The sequence below is a fragment of the Carettochelys insculpta genome, chromosome 2, assembly GCF_033958435.1.
Source record: "Carettochelys insculpta isolate YL-2023 chromosome 2, ASM3395843v1, whole genome shotgun sequence".
Lineage (NCBI taxonomy): Eukaryota > Metazoa > Chordata > Testudines > Carettochelyidae > Carettochelys > Carettochelys insculpta.
In genome coordinates, this window is record NC_134138.1 from 147,379,819 (window position 1) to 147,401,917 (window position 22,099).

Genomic DNA, 22,099 nt, shown 5'->3' on the forward strand with positions numbered 1-22,099 from the left:
AGGCATGGGGGACCTACATGCGGATCCTCAACCGCATCGCGGACTCCCTGGCCCCCCATGCCGCGCCAGCCGCTGCAGCGCCCGCCCTGCCTGCTCCACCTGCTGCTCCACCCGCTGCTCCAGCCGCTGCGCCGTCCGCCGTCGCACCACCACCCGCCACCGAGCGCCATTCCGCTGAGGGGGACCTCGGGCCAGCTGACACTCGCCGGCTCTATCTCCTGGTCCACCTGGCCCCCAAGCCAGCCCCAGCCAGGGCTGAGGCCGAGGCGGGGATCCCAGCCGCCCACTCCCAGCACTGGACTTTAGGGGTGTGGGGCCCAGGACGTGCCCCACCCCCTTTGTATATATTCCCCCCCAGATTTAAGTTAGTTTGTTGTAAATATTTTGTATATTTGACCCCTGTAAAAATGCTGATCCTTACCCCGCCATGTAAATAGTTCTGCCCTTCCTCGTCTTCCCGTTTCATGTTATCCCTATTTTTATAATGCATATATATTTATCAGTTAGATTTCCCCTGCACATAGTTAGTTAGTCTTGTTCATAATAGTAATAACAATAACAATAACAATAACAATAATAATAATAATAATAATAAGAGTTCTAAAGATAGTTGAGTTGACAAACAACTGTCTGCTTTTATTTTTACAAGAAAAGTAGGGAGGGTGCTCTTGGGTGCTCTGTGGTGTGGGCGTAGGGGCAGGGAGTGTTGTGGAGGATGGAGGGGGCAGTGGGGGGCCTGCCAGCGTTCACCCCATGGCCTCATCGAACTGAGCACGCAGGGCCTCCTGGACCCGGATCCCCTCGGGGTCCACCTGGCGACTGGGGGCAGCGGGTGGCTGCACATCGGCCCTGCCGGCCTCCACACCCCAGCCCTGAAAAAAGGCCTCCCCCTTGCTCTCCACGAGGTTGTGAAGGGCGCTGCACACGCCCACAATCTGGGGGATGTTGGTGGGGCCCGCATCAAGGCAGGTGAGGAGACACCTCCAGCGCCCTTTGAGGCGGCCAAATGTGCGCTCCACCACCTGGCGCGCGTGGTTCAGGCGCTGGTTGAAGCGCTCCTGGCTGGCAGACAGATGGCCCGTGTACGGGTGCATGAACCAGGGCCGGAGGGGATATGCCGCATCTGCGATGACACAGAGGGGCATGGTGGTGTCCCCCACAGAGATCTCCCGCTGGCGGATGTAGGTTCCCGCCTCCAGCCAGCGGCACAGGCCCGAGTTGCGGAATACCTGGGCGTCATGGGTGCTGCCAGGCCAGCCCACATAAATGTCCAGGAAACGGCCCCGGCTGTCCACCAAGGCCTGGAGGACCACTGAGTGGTGGCCCTTCCTGTTTATGTAGCGTCCTCCACTGTGTTCTGGGGCGTGGATGGGGATGTGAGTCCCATCCAGAGCCTCGAAGCAATTGGAGAAGCCCAGGGTGGCAAAGCCCGCGATGGCGGCATCCGGGTCCCCAAGCCTCACGAGCCTGTGGAGGAGCAGGGCGTTGATGGCGCGCAAGACCTGCAGGGGAAGCACATGGGAGAGCAGCAATGAAGGGCGTGCAGGGTGTGTGTGGCCCTCCCCTGCCAAGGCCCCCCTCCCCTCCCCTCCCCTCCCCTCCCCTGCCACTGCTGCCTCCCCCTTCCCCTGTGGGTCCTCTTACCTCCATGAGGACAGCCCCGACAGTGGACTTGCCGAGGCCAAACTGCTGGGCCACGGATCGGTAGCTGTCTGGAGTGGCCAGCTTCCAGACAGCAATGCCGACCCCTTTCTCCACAGTGAGGGCACGCCGCACGGTGGTGTCCTGGTGCCTCAGTGCGCGGGTGAGCCACTGGCATAGCTCCAGAAATGTCTGCCGACTCATGCGAAAGTTCTGGAGCCAGCGGTCGTCGTCCCACTCTCTGAGCACCAGCCGCTCCCACCAGTCGGTGCTGGTGGGGTAGCTCCACAGCCGGTGGTGTGTGAGTCGGCGGGGGCGGCGGGATGCTGCAGGTTTGAGGGTTGCGTCCTCCTCCCCTGCGGGTAGCTCCTCCTCTGTGGCAAGGAGGTGCTCAGCTGCCTCTTGCATGGCATCGAGCAGGGCGAGCACTGCTCCTGCAGGGGCGGCTGGGTGGACCTCTGGCGACTGCTGCTGCTGCTGGGGGAACATGACTGCGTCGCTCGAGGTGTGCGTCCCTATGGCTCTGCAGACCGCATGCTGTGCAGGCTGCTTGTGTCTGGGAAGGGCCCTTTAAGGGAGCGGCTAGCTGTTGCCCCAGAAGCGCTAGTCCACCCTGTGACCCTGTCTGCAGCTGTTCCTGGCACCCTTATTTCGATGTGTGCTACTTTGGTGTGTAGACATTCCCTCGCAGCGCCTATTTCCATGTGGTGCTGCCCAACGTCGATGTTGAACGTCGACGTTGCCAGCCCTGGAGGACGTGTAGACGTTATTCATCAAAATAGCCTATTTCGATGTCGCTACATTGAAATAAGCTACTTCGATGTAGCGTTCATGTGTAGACATACCCCCGGGGTCAGGGGGTTGACCTGGAGCCACACGCGAGGCAGAAGGGGTTGAACTGGGGCCGCATGGGCTGAGGGGGTTGAGCCAGGGCTGGGGGGAGCAGTGAATTAAGCACAACTCAAACAGAGAAGTTACTCACCGTAGTAACGATGGTTCTTTGAGATGTGTCCCCATGGGTGCTCCATGATAGGTGTCGGGCTCGCCCCGGTGCCGCAGGTCGGATCTTTCTAGCAGTTTCTACTGGACCGCGCATGTGCCGGCGCAGGCCGCCAGTTCCTTGACCAACGAAGGTAAAACTATAGGTTCGTTAATATGAAACTCTGAAGAAACTTTGGGAACAAAGGCTGGATGCAGCCGTAAGGTTACCACCTCCTTCGAAAATACTGTGCAGGGTGGCGTTCCCATAACTGCCGCAAGATCGCTCACCTTGCAAGCTGACGTGATTGCAAGAAGGAAGGTCTTCTTTATCGTAAGGAGACGGAGGGAAACCGTGGCTAAGGTTCAAACGGTGGTCCTGTTAGCGCATTAAGCAACAGATCCAAGCTCCACAAAGGTGGAAGCGGTTTCCAAGGCGGGTATAGGTTTACCAGCCCTTTGAGGAACCTGGTAACCATGGGACGGGCAAACACCGTATGCCCTTCCTCTTCATGTCTGAAAGCCAATATAGAGGCAAGGTGGACCTTCAACGAGGATAGGGAGAGGCCGCCTCTCTTGAGGTCCAGTAAATACTCTAGTATTATGGGTATAGGCACAGTAAGGGGGCCTAATTGCTTGGTAGAACACCATGCAGTGAATCAAGTCCATTTTTGCTTATAGGTCTTCCTGGTGGAAGTCCTTCTGCTACTTTCTAGAACTTGTTGCACTCCCTCCGTACATGTGCTCTCTAGGGAGCTGAGCCATGGATTAACCATGCTTGCAGTCGCTTGCAGCTGGTAGATAAACCCTTGCTGTGATGGAATTTATGCGTGCCCCTATGAACCCTATGTCCTGTGTGGGGTCTATCTTTGATTTTGCCAGATTGATGACCAGGCCCAGCGAAGAGAACGTGTCTGCTGTGATGCGTATCATGCGAAGTACCTTCTCCGAGGCCCCTTTCAGTAGGCAGTCGTCCAGATATGGGAATATAAATACCCCCTGTCTGTGCAGGTAGGCTGACACCACTGCCAAGGTCTTGGTGAAGACTCAGGGGCCGAGGAGAGGCCGAACGGCAGAACCTTGTACTGAAAATGTTCTTTCCCACCATGAACCGGAGAAAATGCCTGTGAGCCGGGTGAATAGTTATGTGAAAATACGCGTCTTGTAACTCGAGGGCTGCGAACCAATCTCCATCGTCCAGTGCCGTAAGTATAGAGGCGACTGTGATCATCCGAAAGCGTTGCTTGCGCAAGTACCGGTTGAGGCCTCAAAGATCTAGGATGGGCCTCCAGCCTCCTTTCTTTTTCTCTGTGAGGAAGTATCTTGAGTAGAACCCTTTCCCTTGGAGTTGCTCCGGCACTCTTTCCACTGCCCCTATAAGCATAAGATGGTCTACCTCCTGCTTGAGTCTCGCTTCGTGGGAGGCGTCCTTTAGGTGGGGTCTGGGTGGAGGTCGTGGCGGTGGAAGCAACTGGAAGGGAATCGCGTAACCCGTGGCTATAATCTCCAGTACCCATTTGTCTGCAGTGATCTTTTGCCACTGGTCGTAGAATGCTCGGAGGCGATGGTGGAATAGTAGCTTCGGATGACATTGCACGATGGTAGTGATAGTGCAGCCCTCAATCTGTGTGTCAAACTTGTGGCCTTTGGCCCTGCCCCGAGGACGCACGGCTCTGTTGGGAACGTTGCCTGGGAGTTCTGTACTGTTGGTGCTGTTGATGTCGCCCTTGCTCGTAGCCCCTGTGGTACTGGGGACGCTGTGGTTTATACTGGTACCGTCTTTGTTGGGGGTAATACTTTTTCTTTCTGTATGGAGGGGTGTAAATCCCCAAGGTCCTGAGAGTAGCTCTTGAGTCTTTACTGGAATGAAGGACTGAGTCGGTTGATTCAGCAAACAGCTTCTGCGTGTCAAAGGGGAGATCGACGATCTTCGCCTGCAGATCCCTCGGGATACCCGATGTCTGGAGCCAGGACGCCCTGCGCATGACCACTGCCGTAGCTGTTGAGCGTGCTGCCGTATCCGCTACGCCTAAGGCGATCTGAACTCCTGTCCTCGAGGCTGCGTAGCCTTCCTGCACGATGGCCTTGAGCACCGGCTTCTTCTCCTCTGGAAAAAAGTCCATGAGGGAAGTCAGCCTGGAGTAGTCGAAATTATGGTTCGCTAGATGCGCTACGTAATTCGCCATTATCAACAGTAGGGTAGAGGAGGAGTAGACCTTTCTGCCGAACAACTCTAGTTTCTTGGCATCTTTGTCCGTTCCCCCTGTCTTGTACTGAGAAGTTTTCGACCTCTGTTGAGACGATTCCACCACCAGAGAATTTGGTTGCGGGTGGCTGAACAGGAACTCCATGCCCTTCGCCAGGACAAAGTACTTCTTATCCGCTCTCTTGTTTATAGGCGGAGTGGACGCAGGGGTCTGCCATATTGTGGTGGCGGACTCCATGATTGCTTCATCAAGCGGAATAGCTATTTTGGAAGAGGCCGGAGGTCTCAGGTTTTTAAGGAGCTTATGGTGTTTCTCCTGCACCTCTGCTGTTTGGATGCCTTGAGTGAAGGCCACCCTTTTAAACAGCTCTTGGAGCTGTTTGAGATCGTCCAGAGGATGGACGTCCCCTGGGGCCGTGGCCTCGTCAGGGGAAGATAGCGAGGAACCGCTAGGGTAAGCCTCTCTGGACCCCTCTGGGTCCTGTTGACAGTGATACACCCTCTCGCTAGATGCTTGCGAGGGAAAATCTCGGGGTTCCAGAATCAACTCCCCCTGAGATATCTGCGTTTCCGTCCCCGTCCGCGATTGCCCTTGGGGATATTGAACTGTCTGGGGGGATCTGTCCCTGGGAGTATGCCTATGGTGTCTATGCCCCGCGTAATAGGGGCGACCGTGGCAACACGGGCACTGTTCCTGAGATGGAGACCTGGACCACTCTCGAGGCGCATACCCCCTGCGCCTGGGGGAGCAAGATCGTCTGGGTGATTGAGATAATGGAGAGACTGATTTGTGGTAGTGCTCCAGGGGTTCAAAGCCCAGGAAGGGCAATGGTGGTCCAAGCCATGGTGATGCTGGCTGTAGGAACGGGGATGGGGGCTCAGGGTATACTGGAGGTGACCCCTGCCGCCTCGTTGGAGTCCGCAGCATAAGTGGAGGGCTTAGAGCGAGTAGCCCTGCAGCCCTGTCTGGAGAAGGGCTGCGGTGCCGGGTTTTCTGTGCTGCCTTTCCCCTCCCCTGTGGGGCTGGCTCTGCCCCTTTCCGCGTCGGGGATCTCGGCCCCGCTGTCTGAGCCGCGCTCGGCACGCTCCGCTGCGGAGCCGCGCAGGTGGTCTCTCCCAGTGCCTGCAGGCCGCATGCCTGCGAGCTCTGCACCGCCGGTTTCCCGGGGGTCGGTGCCACTAGCTGCAGTGCCGCTGGTTCCGGCACTTGCCTGGCCGCCGCCCTGCCCGCGGTGCGGGGCGGCTGTTTGATTATCGGAAGCTCAGCCTCTCCCACGTGCGTCTCGCGCTGCCGCCGCTCAGCTGTGACTGCGGCTGGGGGCTATGCTCTCCACCTGTCCCGCTCGCTGTGGCTGCCGGCAGGGATCAGGTTGGTGAAAGCTTCCTCCGTTTTTGCGCTGATGGGGTTAGGGAAGCAGCTTTCCTTTTATGGGCCCCTGTGGGTCCCTCCTGCTGAGGCCGCTCCGGCGCATCTGGCTGGAGGGCCTTGTCAAAGAGCAGCATTTTCAGCCTCATCTCTCTGTCCTTCCTTGCTCTGGCTGTGAGCTTTGCGCAGAAGGAGCATTTCTGGGTGACATGAGATTCCCCGAGGCACCTAATGCACTGACTGTGCCCATCGGAGGCCGGCATCGCTTCACGACATGACTCACACTTTTTGAATCCTGACGAGGACATTGTGGTGAGTCTTTGAGTTGTTAATAGGGTACTTAACACCTTCTCTGTTCCTGTTCCCCTCTCGGACTGAGCCTGCCGCAGCAGGAGGCCTAATGGCCTTACGTCCCCGGGCCTCCGCTGCTCCGCTTGCTACTTAGGCTGTAAAACTTTACTTTTTACTCTCTTTTTTTTTTTGAAAACAATAACAAGCTAACTTAAGCTAAAAGACTGAAAAAGAAACTCTAAACACTTTAAAAACATTAAATACGCTAACTCTGGCCGTAGCCTGAGCGGATTCCGTCTGCAGCCGATGGCGGTTAAAGAGGAACTGGTGGGGACTGGATCGCGCATGTGGCCGGGAGCGCACAAGGGAGCGGCGCGCGCCGGCACATGCGCGGTCCAGCAGAAACTGCTGGAAAGATCCGACCTGCGGCGCCGGGGCAAGCCCGACACCTATCATGGAGCACCCACGGGGACACTCGAGGAAGAATCACACAGTTCAAGGGATTGCTGTACACTAAAGGCAACTAAACCGACACCAGTGGGTTTCAACTAGTGATCTGCAAACTCTTAAGATTTTCAAAGGATTCCCCCGTGGGCATTTGAAACTTTTAGTGGTCTGCAAATGAAAAAAAAAAAAAACAACACACTATAATACTACTAGCTAGAACAGTGGGTGTTCTGGGGAAATGCAAATTAAAGAAGAGGTACCCTTCTCAACAAAGGGCTGGATCTAGGAAGCAGGTACGGAAGCACTAAAATAAAAACAGACCTAAAGCTATTTGCATGTAAAAAAGGAAGTCCTAAATGCAAATGAATGTTTACTGTTGTAAATCATCCCTTTCACACCATAACTTCTCCACCCAAACTCTCATCCCCTATCATTAATCAGATAGCTGATAAATCACAGATAATTTTCCTATGGAGAGAGTATTAGAATCCATCACAGCTAATTGTCAAATGAACACAGTAGAAGGAGAAATTAAAGCAGCTACTTTAATTAATCCCAGCAGACTGCCAATCATGTTCTTTCCACTAATTTATGTTATTACGTCTCCCTCAGCAATTCACATTTTTGTACTTTCTATTCTGAAGCATGTAGCAGCTTCTCTAAATGGTGTAGACACTATAGCAACATCTACACTATGAGATAAATTTGAATTTAAGGCAATTAGCTCAGTATCACAAGACTGTCTTCACTGTACCTTCCATTAGCTCTAATACCGATATAATATTTCTAGAACGGGTTGGATATAGTATCAAGTTCAAATTTAAAAGTTTGATTAAAAGCCAATGTGGAAGTGACACATCTTAAAATCAAATTTATTAGCCTCCAGAGGTGTCCCGTATGTAACCCACAACGCCCGTCAATGCTCCGCTCCGGCCACTGCTCTCCAGGGCTACGTCTACACGTGCACCCAACTTCGAAATAGCTTATTTCGATGTTGCGACATCGAAATAGGCTATTTCGATGAATAACGTCTACACGTCCTCCAGGGCTGGCAACGTCGATGTTCAACTTCGACGTTGCTCAGCCCAACATCGAAATAGGCACAGCGAGGGAACGTCTACACGGCAAAGTAGCACACATCGAAATAAGGGAGCCAGGCACAGCTGCAGACAGGGTCACAGGGCGGACTCAACAGCAAGTCGCTCCCTTAAAGGGCCCCTCCCAGACACACTTTCATTAAACAGTGCAAGATACACAGAGCCAACAACTAGTTGCAGACCCTGTATATGCAGCACGGACCCCCAGCTGCAGCAGCAGCAGCCAGAAGCCCTGGGCTAAGGGCTGCTGCCCACGGTGACCACAGAGCCCCGCAAGGGCTGGAGAGAGAGTATCTCTCAACCCCCCAGCTGATGGCCGCCATGGAGGACCCCGCTATTTCGATGTTGCGGGACGCGGATCGTCTACACGTCCCTACTTCGATGTTGAACGTCGAAGTAGGGCGCTATTCCCATCCGCTCATGGGGTTAGCGACTTCGACGTCTCGCCGCCTAACGTCGATTTCAACTTCGAAATAGCGCCCAACACGTGTAGACGTGACGGGCGCTATTTCGAAGTTACTGCCGCTACTTCGAAGTAGCGTGCACGTGTAGACGCAGCCCAGGTGTGCAGGAACTAGGTAACAGGACAACTGTGAATTTCAATTCGGGACCAGGAAGCCTGTGGCTGTGGGGTCTTGTTTGTATGAGGACCTAAGAAATGTCTCTCTCTTTTTGCTATAAGCACTGTGAGCGCATCTATCCATTACAAACAACCCCTGCAGGAAGTTCACGGTTCTGTCTCTACACTTGGAATTTTTTTTCTGCACTGCCTGGTGCCAGCTGCTGCCCCACTGCACCATGTGGCAGCAAGACCATTGTGGGGGTCATGCTTGTGTGAGAGACTGAGAAACTTCTCAGCGGTTTACATCTGCGTATGCGCCCCACCCCCACAAGCACCACGCGGTCGGGGTCTTTCTTGCACCTAACCACATCATGTGGGTAGTCCCCGACCCAATAAAAGTATGTGCCTGCCATTTGGTGCTGACCATGCTGCCAGGCAGCACCATGTCCTGGCTTGCGTGTGGTGAGGGCTCGAAGGGCAGAAAAGATTTTCAGGGGCTGCAGCTATTCGAGGGGGTGCTTCAACTGCCCCCCCCACCAAAAATATTTTTAGGGCCTTTCTGCTGCCAGGGGAAGTCCCCCCCAGCAGCTATGAATTTCAGGGCCTGGCTGCTACCCCTGGGCACAACCTAAAACAGCTACCTCAATGAAACCCCCCCACCCCAACAAGGACCTGGGGGCTAGCTGTCACTAGAGGAAAGTCCCCCGGTGGCTACAAATTGAAGGGCCTAGCAGCCGCTTGGGGAAAAACGGTTCAAGAGGCCCTCGAGCCACAGACCCCACACCTCACAACCAAAAGTGATTTTCAGGGACCATGTTAACTGGCCATTCAACCTCCCAAATACCAAACCACCCCACAATGGGAATGAAATCTGGCAAACCCCAGCTCCCATGTTGCCAATGTCTGCATTGTGAAGAGGGAAGCCAAACACTTTTTTTCCTAGCCTTTTCTATCCTCTTTCTTCTAACTTTGGATGTCTTCACACAAGGAAGAGTGGGTGGAGGGCCAGTTGAGAACAGACTGTGCACAGAAGCTGTATAATGGACTGGGAAGCCAAAAACCCTCCCTCACCAATCTCCTTCTTCAAAATCTTTGCTATCTACTCTTTCTTCATGATTTCATTGTCCCAGTATTATTTTCAGGGATCAGATATAATTAAGGATGGGGAGGGACAAAGAGTGGAGGCCAGTTGCGAAGACACACTCCTACTGATTTTTACCAAATCTTTCATAATTCAGTTACAGGTACAGTTTTAAAAAAGCAATTCAGTTATAGAAGAAAAATTTCTATGCATTTGGTGATCTTTGTTGATGCACTAGTTTTCCTTCCTCCCACCTGGAAAAACGGACGTTTGCTTACCATGAGAGGGAAATGAGGGCAATGCTATGTGGGATCATGATGTCAAATACCAGCGAAAATACCCAGAATGCTATGGCAATGAGAGAACTATGGGATAGGTTCCCACAATGCACTGCTGCAACAATCAATATTTGCCGATTGAGCGTGGCAGCAATAAGTCGACTTTATGAGGGGGCCACGTGGGGAGGTGAGAATTTTGAGGAGTAAAGAGACTTCCAAGTACCAGTGGGTTAGCTGCAGCTACACACGAGCTGGCACTTTGAAGTGGAACACTTCAGAGTTGCTGCGGGGGAGAATTAGCTTAAGGAAGTGCTGCACATGCAGCACAGGACTTCATCAACAATCTCCCAATGCCTTACTTACAATGCTCCCTTCCAGGTAGGGAGCTAGTGCAGACACAGCCATAGTTTGTCAGTTAACTAACAGGTTTCTGTGAATTTGAATACACACCTAATTTCACCCACTGATGAAGTTCATTTGGTCAAGCAAGCAAGCAAACAAAAAACCCACCTTATCCCATCATATTTTTGCATGTGATGCTTGGAAAGGTGTCAGACTGGCAACTCTAGCAATGAGTATCTTTAAATTAGCCATGGAAAAATACAGCACAGGCTAACCCACAATGAACACAACTACAGATGCATGAAAACAGTTTATTCTTTATGACTTGCCCTTCTGTGGCCTCACTGCTGAGACTGCCAAACACAGTGTCTCTTAGCAACATCTGTACTTGTAATAAGGACACCTATTTACCATAAATGGACTAAAATCCTACTTGCTTCTCTAGTCCAAAGCATCATCATTAGCGTACTGAAAGCACTACAGAGTTGCCTATTAATTAACAGATTCATATTCTCAAACCATTTGGATTTAAGAATCTAGCATCTCCTCTTAGGGCTTGACTACACTGCGATTTCACTGTGCTGTAACTTCGAAGCCCAGGGTGTTTTTTCATACCCTTGAGCACAGCAAGTTACAGTGCCGCAAAGCTGGGGTGAGCTAACGTCTTACATCAGACCTCACTTTTCTTCCCTGCACTTAGCAGGGCCCCCACACCAGAAATTTGATTATGTTCAAATAAAAAAAAAAAAAAGAAGAACCTTTCGGCATGTGTAAGAAAATAAGTCTTTGCACACCCCTGCTGGAAAGCACCAGTGTAAACAGACTTCCAGCAATACTACCTACTCCTACGGTAAAGGTGGTTTATCAACAAGGCTAGGAGACCCCTCCTAGCGCTGGTGCTATGACCACACTGATGCTTTAAAGCACTGCCAAGGCTGTACATTAAACAAAAAGGTTACCTACCTTCCATAACTGTAGTTCTTCAAGATGGGTTGCCTATGTCGATTCCATTTAACTATGTGTGTGCTGTGTGCATGACTGTCAGGAGATTTTTCCCTGAGCAGCATCCATTGGACAGACAGGAGCTCTCTGGAGGAGTGGCTCATATAAGCCGCGTCTACACGTGCAGGCTACTTCAAAGTAGCGGCACTAACTTCAAAATAGCGCCCGTCGCGGCTACACGCGTTGGGCGCTATTTCGAAGTTAACTTCGATGTTAGGCAGCGAGACGTCGAAGTCGCTAACCTCATGAGGGGATCAGAATAGCACCCTACTTGGACGTTCAACGTCGAAGTAGGGACCGTGTAGTCGTTGCGCGTCCCGCAACGTCGAAATTGCCGGGTCCTCCATGGCGGACATCAGCTGGAGGGTTGAGAGACGCTCTCTCCAGCCCCTCAGCTCACTGGTGGCCGCGTGGAGCGGCCCCTTAAAAGGTCCCCTCCCCCTCCCTTCCTGTGCAGGAAGCTGAGGGAACGTGCAGGCTGCAGCCTGCACACGCGGCCAGCCTGCACCACCCTCAGCCCCCCACACAGCTGCGATGGCTGGCCGGCAGCCCCCCCAGCGGAGCCCCCGCAAGGGGAGCCAGGGCAGCCAGGCTGGCAAGCGGCAGCAGGGCCCCTCCTGGACGGAGGCCGAGCTGCGGGACCTGCTGGGGCTCTGGAGCGAGGAGGAGGTGCTCCAGGAAATGGGGAGCAAGAGGCGGAACGCGGATGCGTTCGCTCAGCTGGCCGACGGCCTGGCTGCCCGGGGTCACCCTGCCCGCACTCCTGACCACGTCAGGAGTAAGGTCAAGGAGCTGCGGCAGGGTTCCTCCCCGGCCCGGGATACGGCCAGATGATCTGGGGCCACCCCCGTCACTTGCCCCTTTTACAGGGAGCTCAGGGACATCCTGGGCCCCCGGCACACCTCCTCCCCTCCGGCCACCCTTGACACCTCGGCCGACGAGCCCCAGCAGGCCCTGCAGACGGAGTCCGCCCCAGAGGCAAGCCCTGAACCCTGGGGGCCCCCCCCCCCGGAGGCCACCCCCGGGACATCGCGGCAGGAGGAGGAGGAGGAGGAGCGGGGGGGCCTCCTCCTCCGCAGAATCCGGGCTGCAGATCCTCCTCCTGCCATCCCGGAGCAGCAGCAGGGCCTCCGCCCCCCGGGGATCTCCAGACCGTGGGAGTGGACTGACAGGTAGGTACTCCCCTCTGGTGGACACCCCTGGGCTTGAGGGGCGGGGGTAAGAGATATGTGTCCAGGGCCCCCCACATGCTCACATGGCCATGGCCCCAAGGACACCAGGGCCATGGCCCTCACAGCACTGCATCAGCCCCTGCCCCCCCACCACCCCGCATGACAGTGCCATGCCCCATCCCCGGGCCAGCGGGGAGCGGAACCTCGAGGGGCCCCCGGGAGGAGGGGGTGGGACAACCCGCAGCAGCAGCATGTGATGGAGTGGGGGGAGTGCCAAAGGGAGACTCAGGCTACATATGAGCAACAAGAGCCGAAGAGCTCCCAGGGGCAAAGGAGGATCCTGGCGCTACAGCTGGCAGGTGACACCTCTGCCCTGAACAAACAGGAGGGAGGAGCCGACCTGGCTTGGAATTGGGGGGCGAGGGCGGGGCCCACAGGTAGAGGCTAGGGGAAGGGAGAGCTGGAAGGCAGCCAGCCTGAGGAGGGGGAAAGCTGCATCCCAGAGGGGCACCCCTTGGGGTCTTCTCCCCACGACGGGTTGGAAGGACTGTCTCTTCCGACAGCTGGTGCTGTCACTCCTGGGAGAAACTGGCCATCTGTGGCCTAAGAAACCTCTCCTGCTCTCAGACCCTGCGGGGTGAAGTAAGAGTCGCTCCCACCAGGGGACGGGGTGCAGGGCAGGGGGACCCCTGAACCCCATCCATCACAGCAGCATCTCCCGGGGACGGGGATGGGGAACCTGCAGCACAGGGCTGGGGGGACAAAGGCCACGGCTTGGGGCTCACACTAACGCCTCTCTCCATTCTTCTTCCCCCCCCTCCTCTCCTGTGTCCTGCACCTGCACCATCAGAAGGACCGGAAGAGAGCGCCGGCGAGGCGTCAGTCGTCCCGGAGAGCCCTCCGGGACCATCGCTCCAGGCCAGCCCCTCGGCCGAGGACCGACCGGTCCCACGGTGGGCTAGATGGCGGAACCCGCGCCACCAACAGCCGACGGCGACGGACCCCCAGCTGCTGGCCATCCACCGTCGGCAGCTGGAGGTCACAGAGCAGCACCTCCAGCTGCAGGAGCGGGTGCTGGCCTGGCGCCAGGAGGCATGGGGGGCCTACATGGAGACATTTAACCGCTTGGTGGACTACCTGGCCCCCCATGCTGCGCCGTCCGCCGCATCGCCCGCCCTGCCTGCTCCTGCAGCCCCACCACCAGCTGCTCCGCCCGTCGCCGTCCCATCCGCCATCGCCCCGCCACCCACCGGCGAGGGCTGGAGCGCCGAGGGACCCCTGGAGCCACCTGACACTCACCGGCCACCGTACCTTCCGGTCCGGCCCGCCCCCACCCAGCCACGGACCGGGCTGCGACCGCGGCGGGGCTCCCGGCCGCCAACGCCCGGTGCTGGGCTATAGGGGCGAGGGGCCCAGGATGTGGCCCCCCCCCCCTTGTATATAGTTGGACCCTGTTCTTTTCTGCCCCCGGTTTGCCCCCCCCCATGTAAATAGTTCTCCCCTTTATCTTCCCTGGTTTTTTTTTGATAATTGAGGACTGTTGTTTCTTTGTATTGTTTTATTTTTGTACATATTGCTTTTGTTCAACGTGTTTGTACATAGTTTTTGGTTTTTGGTTCAAATATTTATTTACAGTTACAAAAAAAAGGTTCGGAAAGAAAAAAAAAAGTTTAAGTTCAGCCACAAGTGCGTGCTGTCATTTGTCCAGGACAAGTGGAAGGGGGGTGTGGTGGGGTGCTCCATGGTGTAGGCATTGGGGCAGGAGTGTGGTGGAGGAAGGGGCGGGCAGTAGGGGGCCTGGGCAGAGTTCACCCCGCGGCCTGTTCATCAAAGTGGGCCCGCAGGGCCTCCCGGACCCGGGTCCCCTCGGGGTCCACCTGCCGACTGGGGGCAGCAGGTGGCTGGACGTCTGCCCTGCCGGCCTCAGCAGCCCAGCCCTGGAAAAAGGTATCCCCCTTGCTCTCTACCAAATTGTGCAGGGCGCAGCAGGCACCCACAATCTGGGGGATGTTGTTGGGGCCTGCATCCAGGCGGGTCAGGAGACATCTCCAGCGTCCCTTCAGGCGGCCAAATGAGCGCTCCACCACCTGGCACGCATGGTTCAGGCGCTCGTTGAAGCGCTCCTGGCTAGCGGAGAGATGGCCCGTGTAGGGGTGCATGAGCCACGGCCGGAGGGGGTACGCCGCATCTGCGATGACACAGAAGGGCATGGTGGTGTCCCCCAGAGGGATCTCCCGCTGGCGGATGTAGGTCCCCGCCTCCAGCCAGTGGCACAGGCTCGAGTTCCGAAAAACCCGGGCGTCGTGGGTGCTGCCAGGCCAGCCCACATAAATGTCCTGGAAACGTCCCCGGCTGTCCACCAAGGCCTGGAGGACGACAGAATGGTAGCCCTTTCGATTCAGGTATCGTCCTCCACTGTCATGCGGGGCGCGGATGGGGATGTGAGTCCCATCCAGAGCCCCGAAGCAGTTGGGGAAGCCCAGGGTGGCAAAGGCGGCGATGGTGGCATCTGGGTCCCCCAGCCTCATGAGCCTGTGCAGGAGCATGGCGTTGATGGCATGCACAACCTGCAGAGAAAGCACATGGGACAGCACCAATGAGGGGTGAGCAGGGTGTGCGTGGCCCTGCCCTCCCCTGCCCTGGCCCCCCTGCCCTGCCCTGCCCTGCCCTCCCCCCGTGGGTTCGCTTACCTCCATGAAGACAGCCCCGACGGTGGCCTTGCCAACACCAAACTGCTGGCCCACGGATCGGTAGCTGTCTGGAGCAGCCGTTTCTGCACTGTGAGGGCACGCCGCATGGCGGTGTCCTGGTGCCTGAGTGCGGGGGTGAGCCACTGGCACAGCTCCAGAAATGTCTGCCGGCTCATCCTGAAGCTCCTGAGCCAGTGGTCGTCGTCCCACTCCCCAAGCACCAGCCGCCCCCACCAGTCGGTGCTGGTGGGGTAGCTCCACACCCGCCGGCGTGTGAGGTGGGGGGGGGGCGGGGTGCTGCAGGGGTAGGGGTTGAGCCCTGCTGCCCTGGGGGCATCTCCTCCTCTGGGGCAAGGAGGTGCTCAGCTGCCTCCCGCATGGCACGGAGCAGGGCAAGCCCTGCTCCTGCCGGGAGGGCTGGGTGGACCTCTGGCTGCTGCTGCTGCTGCTGGGGGTCCATGACTGCGGTGCCTGGGGTCTGTGTGCCTATGGCTCCTCAGACCGTGTGCTGTGCAGGCTGAGTGTGTCTGGGAGGGGCCCTTTAAGGGAGCAGCTAGCTGTTGCCCCGGAAGCGCTAGTCCGCCCTGTGACCCTGTCTGCACCTGTGCCTGGCATCCCTATTTTGATGTGTGCTACTTGGGCATGTAGACGTTCCCTCGCTGCGCCTATATCGATGTTGGGCTGCGCAACGTCGAAGTTGAACATCGACGTTGCCGGCCCTGGAGGACGTGTAGACATTATTCATCGAAATAGGCTATTTCGATGTCGCTACTTCGAAATTAGCTACTTCAATGTAGCGTGCACGTGTAGACATAGCCATAGACCCCTGCCGGCCCTTCACCCACCCCACCCCCCAACACTCTGACAAAGGGGAGGTAGGCAGGTTTAGCATCCCATCTCGAAGAACAGTTACAGAAGGCAGGTAACTGTTTTTACTTCCTCAAATGATTGCTCATGTCCATTCCATTTCGGTGAATCCACAACCAAATGAACTGACGGTAGCAGAGTTGAAGGCTAAGAAAAATGGATAGCAACACAGCTCCGCCAAAGGCTACATCATTCCTTACCTGCTGGGGGTTGGCATAATGCATGGGCAATGGGTATAAGGACTTGTCCACACTGGCTTTTTTTTGTTTGTTTATTTTGATTTTTACAGAAAACCCCCTTTTTCCAGGGGGTGGGGAAAAACAAAAACAAAACCAACAACAAAAAATACAGAAATAAACCACCCTTGCATCTATACTGCAAAGCTTGTTATTCTGAAACAACAGGGCATTTAACTAGAAACAGTAATTCCACCAAAAGAAATGACTTTCATCAACTCCCCTCTGCCTTTCGATTTCAAAATTGACAATGTGTACTAAGCAGGGGTAATTATGACTTATCAGGCCTCCAGGGAGGCATCCCATCACTGCTCTTATTTCAAAATTGAGCTCACTTGTGTGAACACTCATTTTGGAAATGTTGCTATATGAATGCTCTTTTCAGAAATAACTTATTTTGACATTATTTCTGAAAAACTCTGCAGTGTCGATGTACCCTAAGAGGCAACGCTCCTCTGGGTCCTAGGCTCAACCTCTCCCCTCATCCTATCCTTCCCTATTTTGACCATTCCTGAAGACTCCTACAGAAGGGGAATATGCACAATCTATAAGCTATGGGTGGGGATTCTACGTAACCCTTTTAGATTATTGATTTATTGTGCTCATTTAGTCTTGCTGCTAGGACCTACCCAGGCTTGGGTAAAACTCACACCGTAGTTTCCCCCGACCACCAATAATCTATATAATCAATTGCAACCTATTATCTGGCAGTGCTCCACTGTGTCCTGATGGGCAAAGCGGGACTGCATCAGCGCTGTGTATAATAAACCCTCCTGTTTGCTTCATACACGGTGTCCAGACTTTGTTCCAACAGTTGGTGTGGCAGGATGACTATCCAGCTGGTGTGCCACTCTCAGTGCTGCACTCAGGTCCTGATTTTTTTCAAAAGATCTGTGGTGGCCCCTGGTGGATGGCTGATCGAGGTCATAGACTCCTGTATCTCCCTACTCAAGGGAGACAACCTGAATAGAGCTCAATGGTTCTGTGACTGGAGCCAGAGCTGGCGGAAGCACTGAAGTCACGATGTGCTTTGAGCGTCCCAGCTGGGGATATGCTCACGCCATGTACTTTGAAAGGGAACAGATCCTCTGTGCTCTCTTCTTTTTATGTGGGACCAAAGACTGACACCAGGGCTACCTGCTGGTGCTGGACCTTGGTACCAAGGACTGCCTGCACAGTGCTGAGGATTCACATACCAAAGGTGGTGAGCTGTAGTTGGCCTCTGACAGTGCCAGCTCTGACTGTGAGTGAAGAGGCACCTCCATTAAGAGAAGCTTCAAGTGAGTATCCCTGTCCTTTGTTGTGTGAAGTCTGAAGTAGTTTCTTCTGCAGATTTTGCACCTATCTGTTTGGTGACCCTCTTCTAGGCACGTAAGACAGGAATTGGGAGAGTCACCTCTTGGAATGGATTTCAGGCACATCACACAGGGCTTGAAACCAGAGGACAGAGGCATGCCCCAGACCTGGAAATTGGAAAGTGGGGGAACCCCACTAACTAACCAACCACGTTACAACTGAACTATTAACTGCAGAAAAACTATATGCATACAAACAGCGGGGGATGCACTTGCTGTATGATACAAGGATCAAGTGTTCCAACGACTGTGATGGGCAGTAAAAAGGAACTGAGGGGGCAGAGGGCTGGCAGGGGAACATATGCACTGCCATGAAGGCATCACTCCAGCGCCCCGCCTGCCCAATGGGTATCACTGCAGGAAACATCTCCTGACAATCATGCACATCACACATGCATACCTAAATGAAATGGACGTGAGCAATCACATGAAGAAGAATTTGCAGCGTAGACAAGGCCTTAGTAAACGTATAAAAATTCACTTTAAGACTATTAGTAATTAGACAGCTTCTGAAATTTCTGTGGGTAAATGCTGTTTTTTTAGCTCCCACACAGCTACTTAGATCAATTATGAGCAAACAGCAATTTTTCTGGAACTCAGTTTGGCATGTCACAGGAGAAAACTGAGGAATATCTACAGGGACAATACTTACCATTCTACCCTCCTATCTAGCTCAAAAAGCCTAGCACTCCCCATAAATAAAACCTCCAGCAGCAGCTAACACCACACACCAACAACAAAACAGAAGACTGATGGGAGACACAACAGTAGGCATCTGCTAACTAGGCTGCAACTTTTCTTGAAGGGAAAAAACACGCTCTACTTATCAAAGCTATTAACCTGGCAACGCAGAATACTTATGCCTACTTCTTCCTGGACCACATTAATTCACTGGCTGTTACACATGGTTTATGATAGGTACATTGAGCTATTAGGGGTGTGTGGAGACAGAAACAGTGATATGTAATATCAAAGAATAGGTCCACTCTTATAGGACACTAAATAAACATTCACCACCCAACTCCAAACCTAGATTAAAGAAAGACACTTAAGTAATTTACTTCACCTAATTTTCCAACAAGTTAGGATTAATATTAAAAAGATATTTCCTAAAATGCCCCTTAAACACTGAGCCATTGTGGGACTTACATATTCACAAACACCATCATTTCTCATCGCGTAAGGAGAAAGGCATGGAATTACTGGGTGAATGATCTTTTACATAAAAAGATCTTTACAGTTCCACTAATTGTTTCCGTTCTTCATCTTCTCAGTAGTTTGCCCAGTGTTAAGCCCCTATGCTCAAATCATCCGATTCCAAAATTCCTTTGCACTTTCTAATTGATAACCTTCTCTGGCATTCTAAAAATCCTTGGGAATAGAATACAGGGTTCAGGGACTTAAAACACAAGCATCCTTGAGTCAGGGAGAGCAAGGTTCTGCTTAAATGTGATAACGAAGACCTGAGCAGAGATCAAGTCGTCCACCAGTAGCCTTTGCCTCCTTCTAAGCTCCATCCAGATGGGAGCTAAATCATTTTCTGGACTTTTTTAAAACTTGGTTGCATGGCCAAATTCAGTAATTTGGTCAATACTTACAGCTTGCTAGTTTTCACTTCCTGTGTCCCATTTACTGACCTGTTCAGCTTTCTGGTGGAAGATGGAGGACATATCCAGTAAGGTGCTTCGTTCATCCAAGGCTGCAGCAAATGCCTTCCACTCCTGCTCCAACTGACTAGCAATCTGTTTAATTTGCTGTGAAGCATAATGTCCAGATTCAACCAAACGATTTGCAACTGACATGATGCGGTTTATGTTTACATACACATTCTGTGGAGAAGGAATAACAAAAAAGTGTATCTGATTAAGAAATACAATAACAACCTCACAAGAATAGATCCATGAAAGAATATGTGAACAGTGCTTAGCAATATTTCTTTAATAACCTGGCTTTAGATAAACTGAAATTGCATACTTAGGAGTAGATCCTTTGTTGGTGAAAGAGGCCTTATTTCAGTGACAACAGCTGAGAACATGTGCTGTTGCATATTTGTGTATCTGATTCATAATGTATGATAGTACTGTGTTCAATTTCCTACCGTTTCACAAACAAGCAAGCATTAGACAAGGTTCACATTATCTCACAAAGCATTTGCACATGGAATACATTTTACTGGTGAAGAAATGAAGGCATTCGAATAGTTAACAATTAGGAAACTATAAGGATGTGTGAGGGAGACTTCCAAAAGTCTTCAAACGTGCAGATTATTACCCCCTCCTACTTCTCCATGTAGGAACCAATGATGCAGCAAAGAATGACCTTGAGGAGATCACTGTGGATTATGTAACTCTGGGAAGGAAGATCAAGCAATATGGAGCAGAAGTGGTGTTCTCACTCATCCTCCCTGCTGAAGGGAAGGGTTCAGGTAGAGATAGTTGAATCACGGAAGTAAATGCATGGTTGTGAAGATTGTGTCAGAAAGCGGGATTAGGTTTCTTTGACCATGGGATTCTGTTTTGATAACAAAGATTGCTAGGAAGTGACGGGATCCACCTTATGAACAGAGAAAAGAGCATCTTTGCAGGCAGGCTTACAAACCTAGAGAGGAGGGCTTTAAACTAGGTTTGTTGGAGGATGGTGACAAGCCCTGAGGTAGGTGAGGAAGGAAGAAGGTATAACAAAGGCAGACCACTTGTTCCAAAGGAGAAAGTAAGCCTATCAGCTTATTATCTAAGAAGCCTGGGAAACAAACAGGAAGAATTAGAGGCCCTGGCACAGTCAAAGAAGTATAAGGTGATTGGAGCAACAGAGACTTCTTGGGATGACTCATGTAAGTGGAGCAGGGTCACAGAAGGGCATAAACTGTTCAGGAAGAACAGCTGCGGAAAAAAGGAAAAGAAGTTGCTATTTATGTGAGACAGCAATATGATTGCTCAGAGCTCTAATGTATGGAGAGAGAAAAGCCAGTTGAGTGTCTTTGGGTTAAGCTTAGAAGCAGAAGCAACAGAGGTGATGTTCTGTTTCATGTCTGTTATAGGCCACCAGATCAGGTAGATGAGGTAGACGAGGATTTCTTCAGACAACTAGGAGAATGTTCCAAATCACAGGCCCTGGTTCTCATGGGAGACTTTAAACACCCAGACATGTGTTGGAAGACCAATACAGCAGCACACAGATAATCCAGAAAGTTTTCGGAGAATGCTGGGGATAACTTCCTGGCACAACTGCTGAAGGAACTGACCAGGGGCCTGCTGCTCACAAACAGGGAAATAGTAGGAGAAATAGAAGTAGGTGGCAAGCGGGGCTGCAGCAATCATGAAATGGTAGATTTCAGGATTCTGACAAAAGGAAGAAAGGTGAGCAGTAAAATACAGACCCTTGATTTCAGAAGAGCAGACTTCGACTCCCTCAAAGAACTGAAGGGCAGGAACTCCTGGGAAAGGAGTTCAGGAGAACAGGCAGTATTTGAAAAGGTCTTACTGAAGGTACAGGAACAAACCAGCCCCATGTGCAGTAAGAAAAGCAAATATGGTAGGCAACTAGCTTGGCTGACAAGGGAAATCCTTGGTGAGCTTAAACTCAAAAAGTATGCATATCAGAAGCAGAAACTTGCACAGATGACACGAGGGAGGAGTACAAATATATGGCTGGAGAATGCCGGGGAGTAATCAGGAAAGTGAAAGCACAACTGGAATTGCAGCTGGCAAGAAATATGAAGGGCAACAAGAAGGGTTTCTACAGGCACATTAACAATAAGAGGGTGATCAGGGAGGGTGTGGGGCCACTACTGGATGAAGGAGGTAAACTGGTGACAGATGATGTGGGAAAGGCTGAAATACTCAATGCTTCATGGACAAGGCTAACTCCCTTACTACGGAACAAGGCAATGCAGTATGGGAAGGAGGTGGGCAGCCCTCAGTGGGGAAAGAATGGGTTAAGAGCTATTTTGAAAAGCTAGATGCGCACAATTCCTTGAGTCCAGATTTAATGCATCCAAGGGTACTTGACAAAATTGGGAGATTTCATGGCAGACCCTTTGGCTATTATTTTGAAAACTTGGGGAGATTGGGAGAGGTGACGGTTGATTGGAAAAAGGGAAACGTAGTGCCCATCTTGAAAAAAAAGAAAGGACAATCAAGCGAACTATAGACAGATCAGCCTTACCTCAGTCCCTGGAAAAATCATGGAGGGGATCCTCAACTAATCCATTTTGGAGCACTTGGAATAGAGGAAATTTATCAAGAATAGTCAACATGGATTCATCAAGGGCAAGTCACGCCTGACCAACCTGATTAGCTTCTGTGATGAGTTAACTGGCTCTGTGGACGTGGGGAAGACAATGGATGTGATATACGTTGACTTTAGCAAAGCTTTTGATACAGTCTCCCCCAACATTCTTTCCCATTAGTTAAGCAAGTATGGAGTGGATACATGGACTGTAAGATGAATAAAAAGCTGGCTTGATGGATGGGCCCAAAGGGTGGCTAT

The 22,099-nt window shown here is 52.7% G+C and overlaps 1 protein-coding gene across 2 annotated transcripts in view; it reads right to left on the reverse strand.

The window, feature by feature from the left end:
• The window catches only part of TRIO (trio Rho guanine nucleotide exchange factor), a 527,884-nt gene that overhangs the window by 302,695 nt on the left and 203,090 nt on the right, over nucleotides 1–22,099 (reverse strand). For both annotated transcript variants that reach the window (XM_074987837.1, XM_074987838.1), the window contains exon 7: nucleotides 19,249–19,440. In XM_074987837.1, the coding sequence (XP_074843938.1) occupies nucleotides 19,249–19,440 (192 nt within the window). The remainder of the gene's footprint in view (nucleotides 1–19,248; nucleotides 19,441–22,099) is intronic.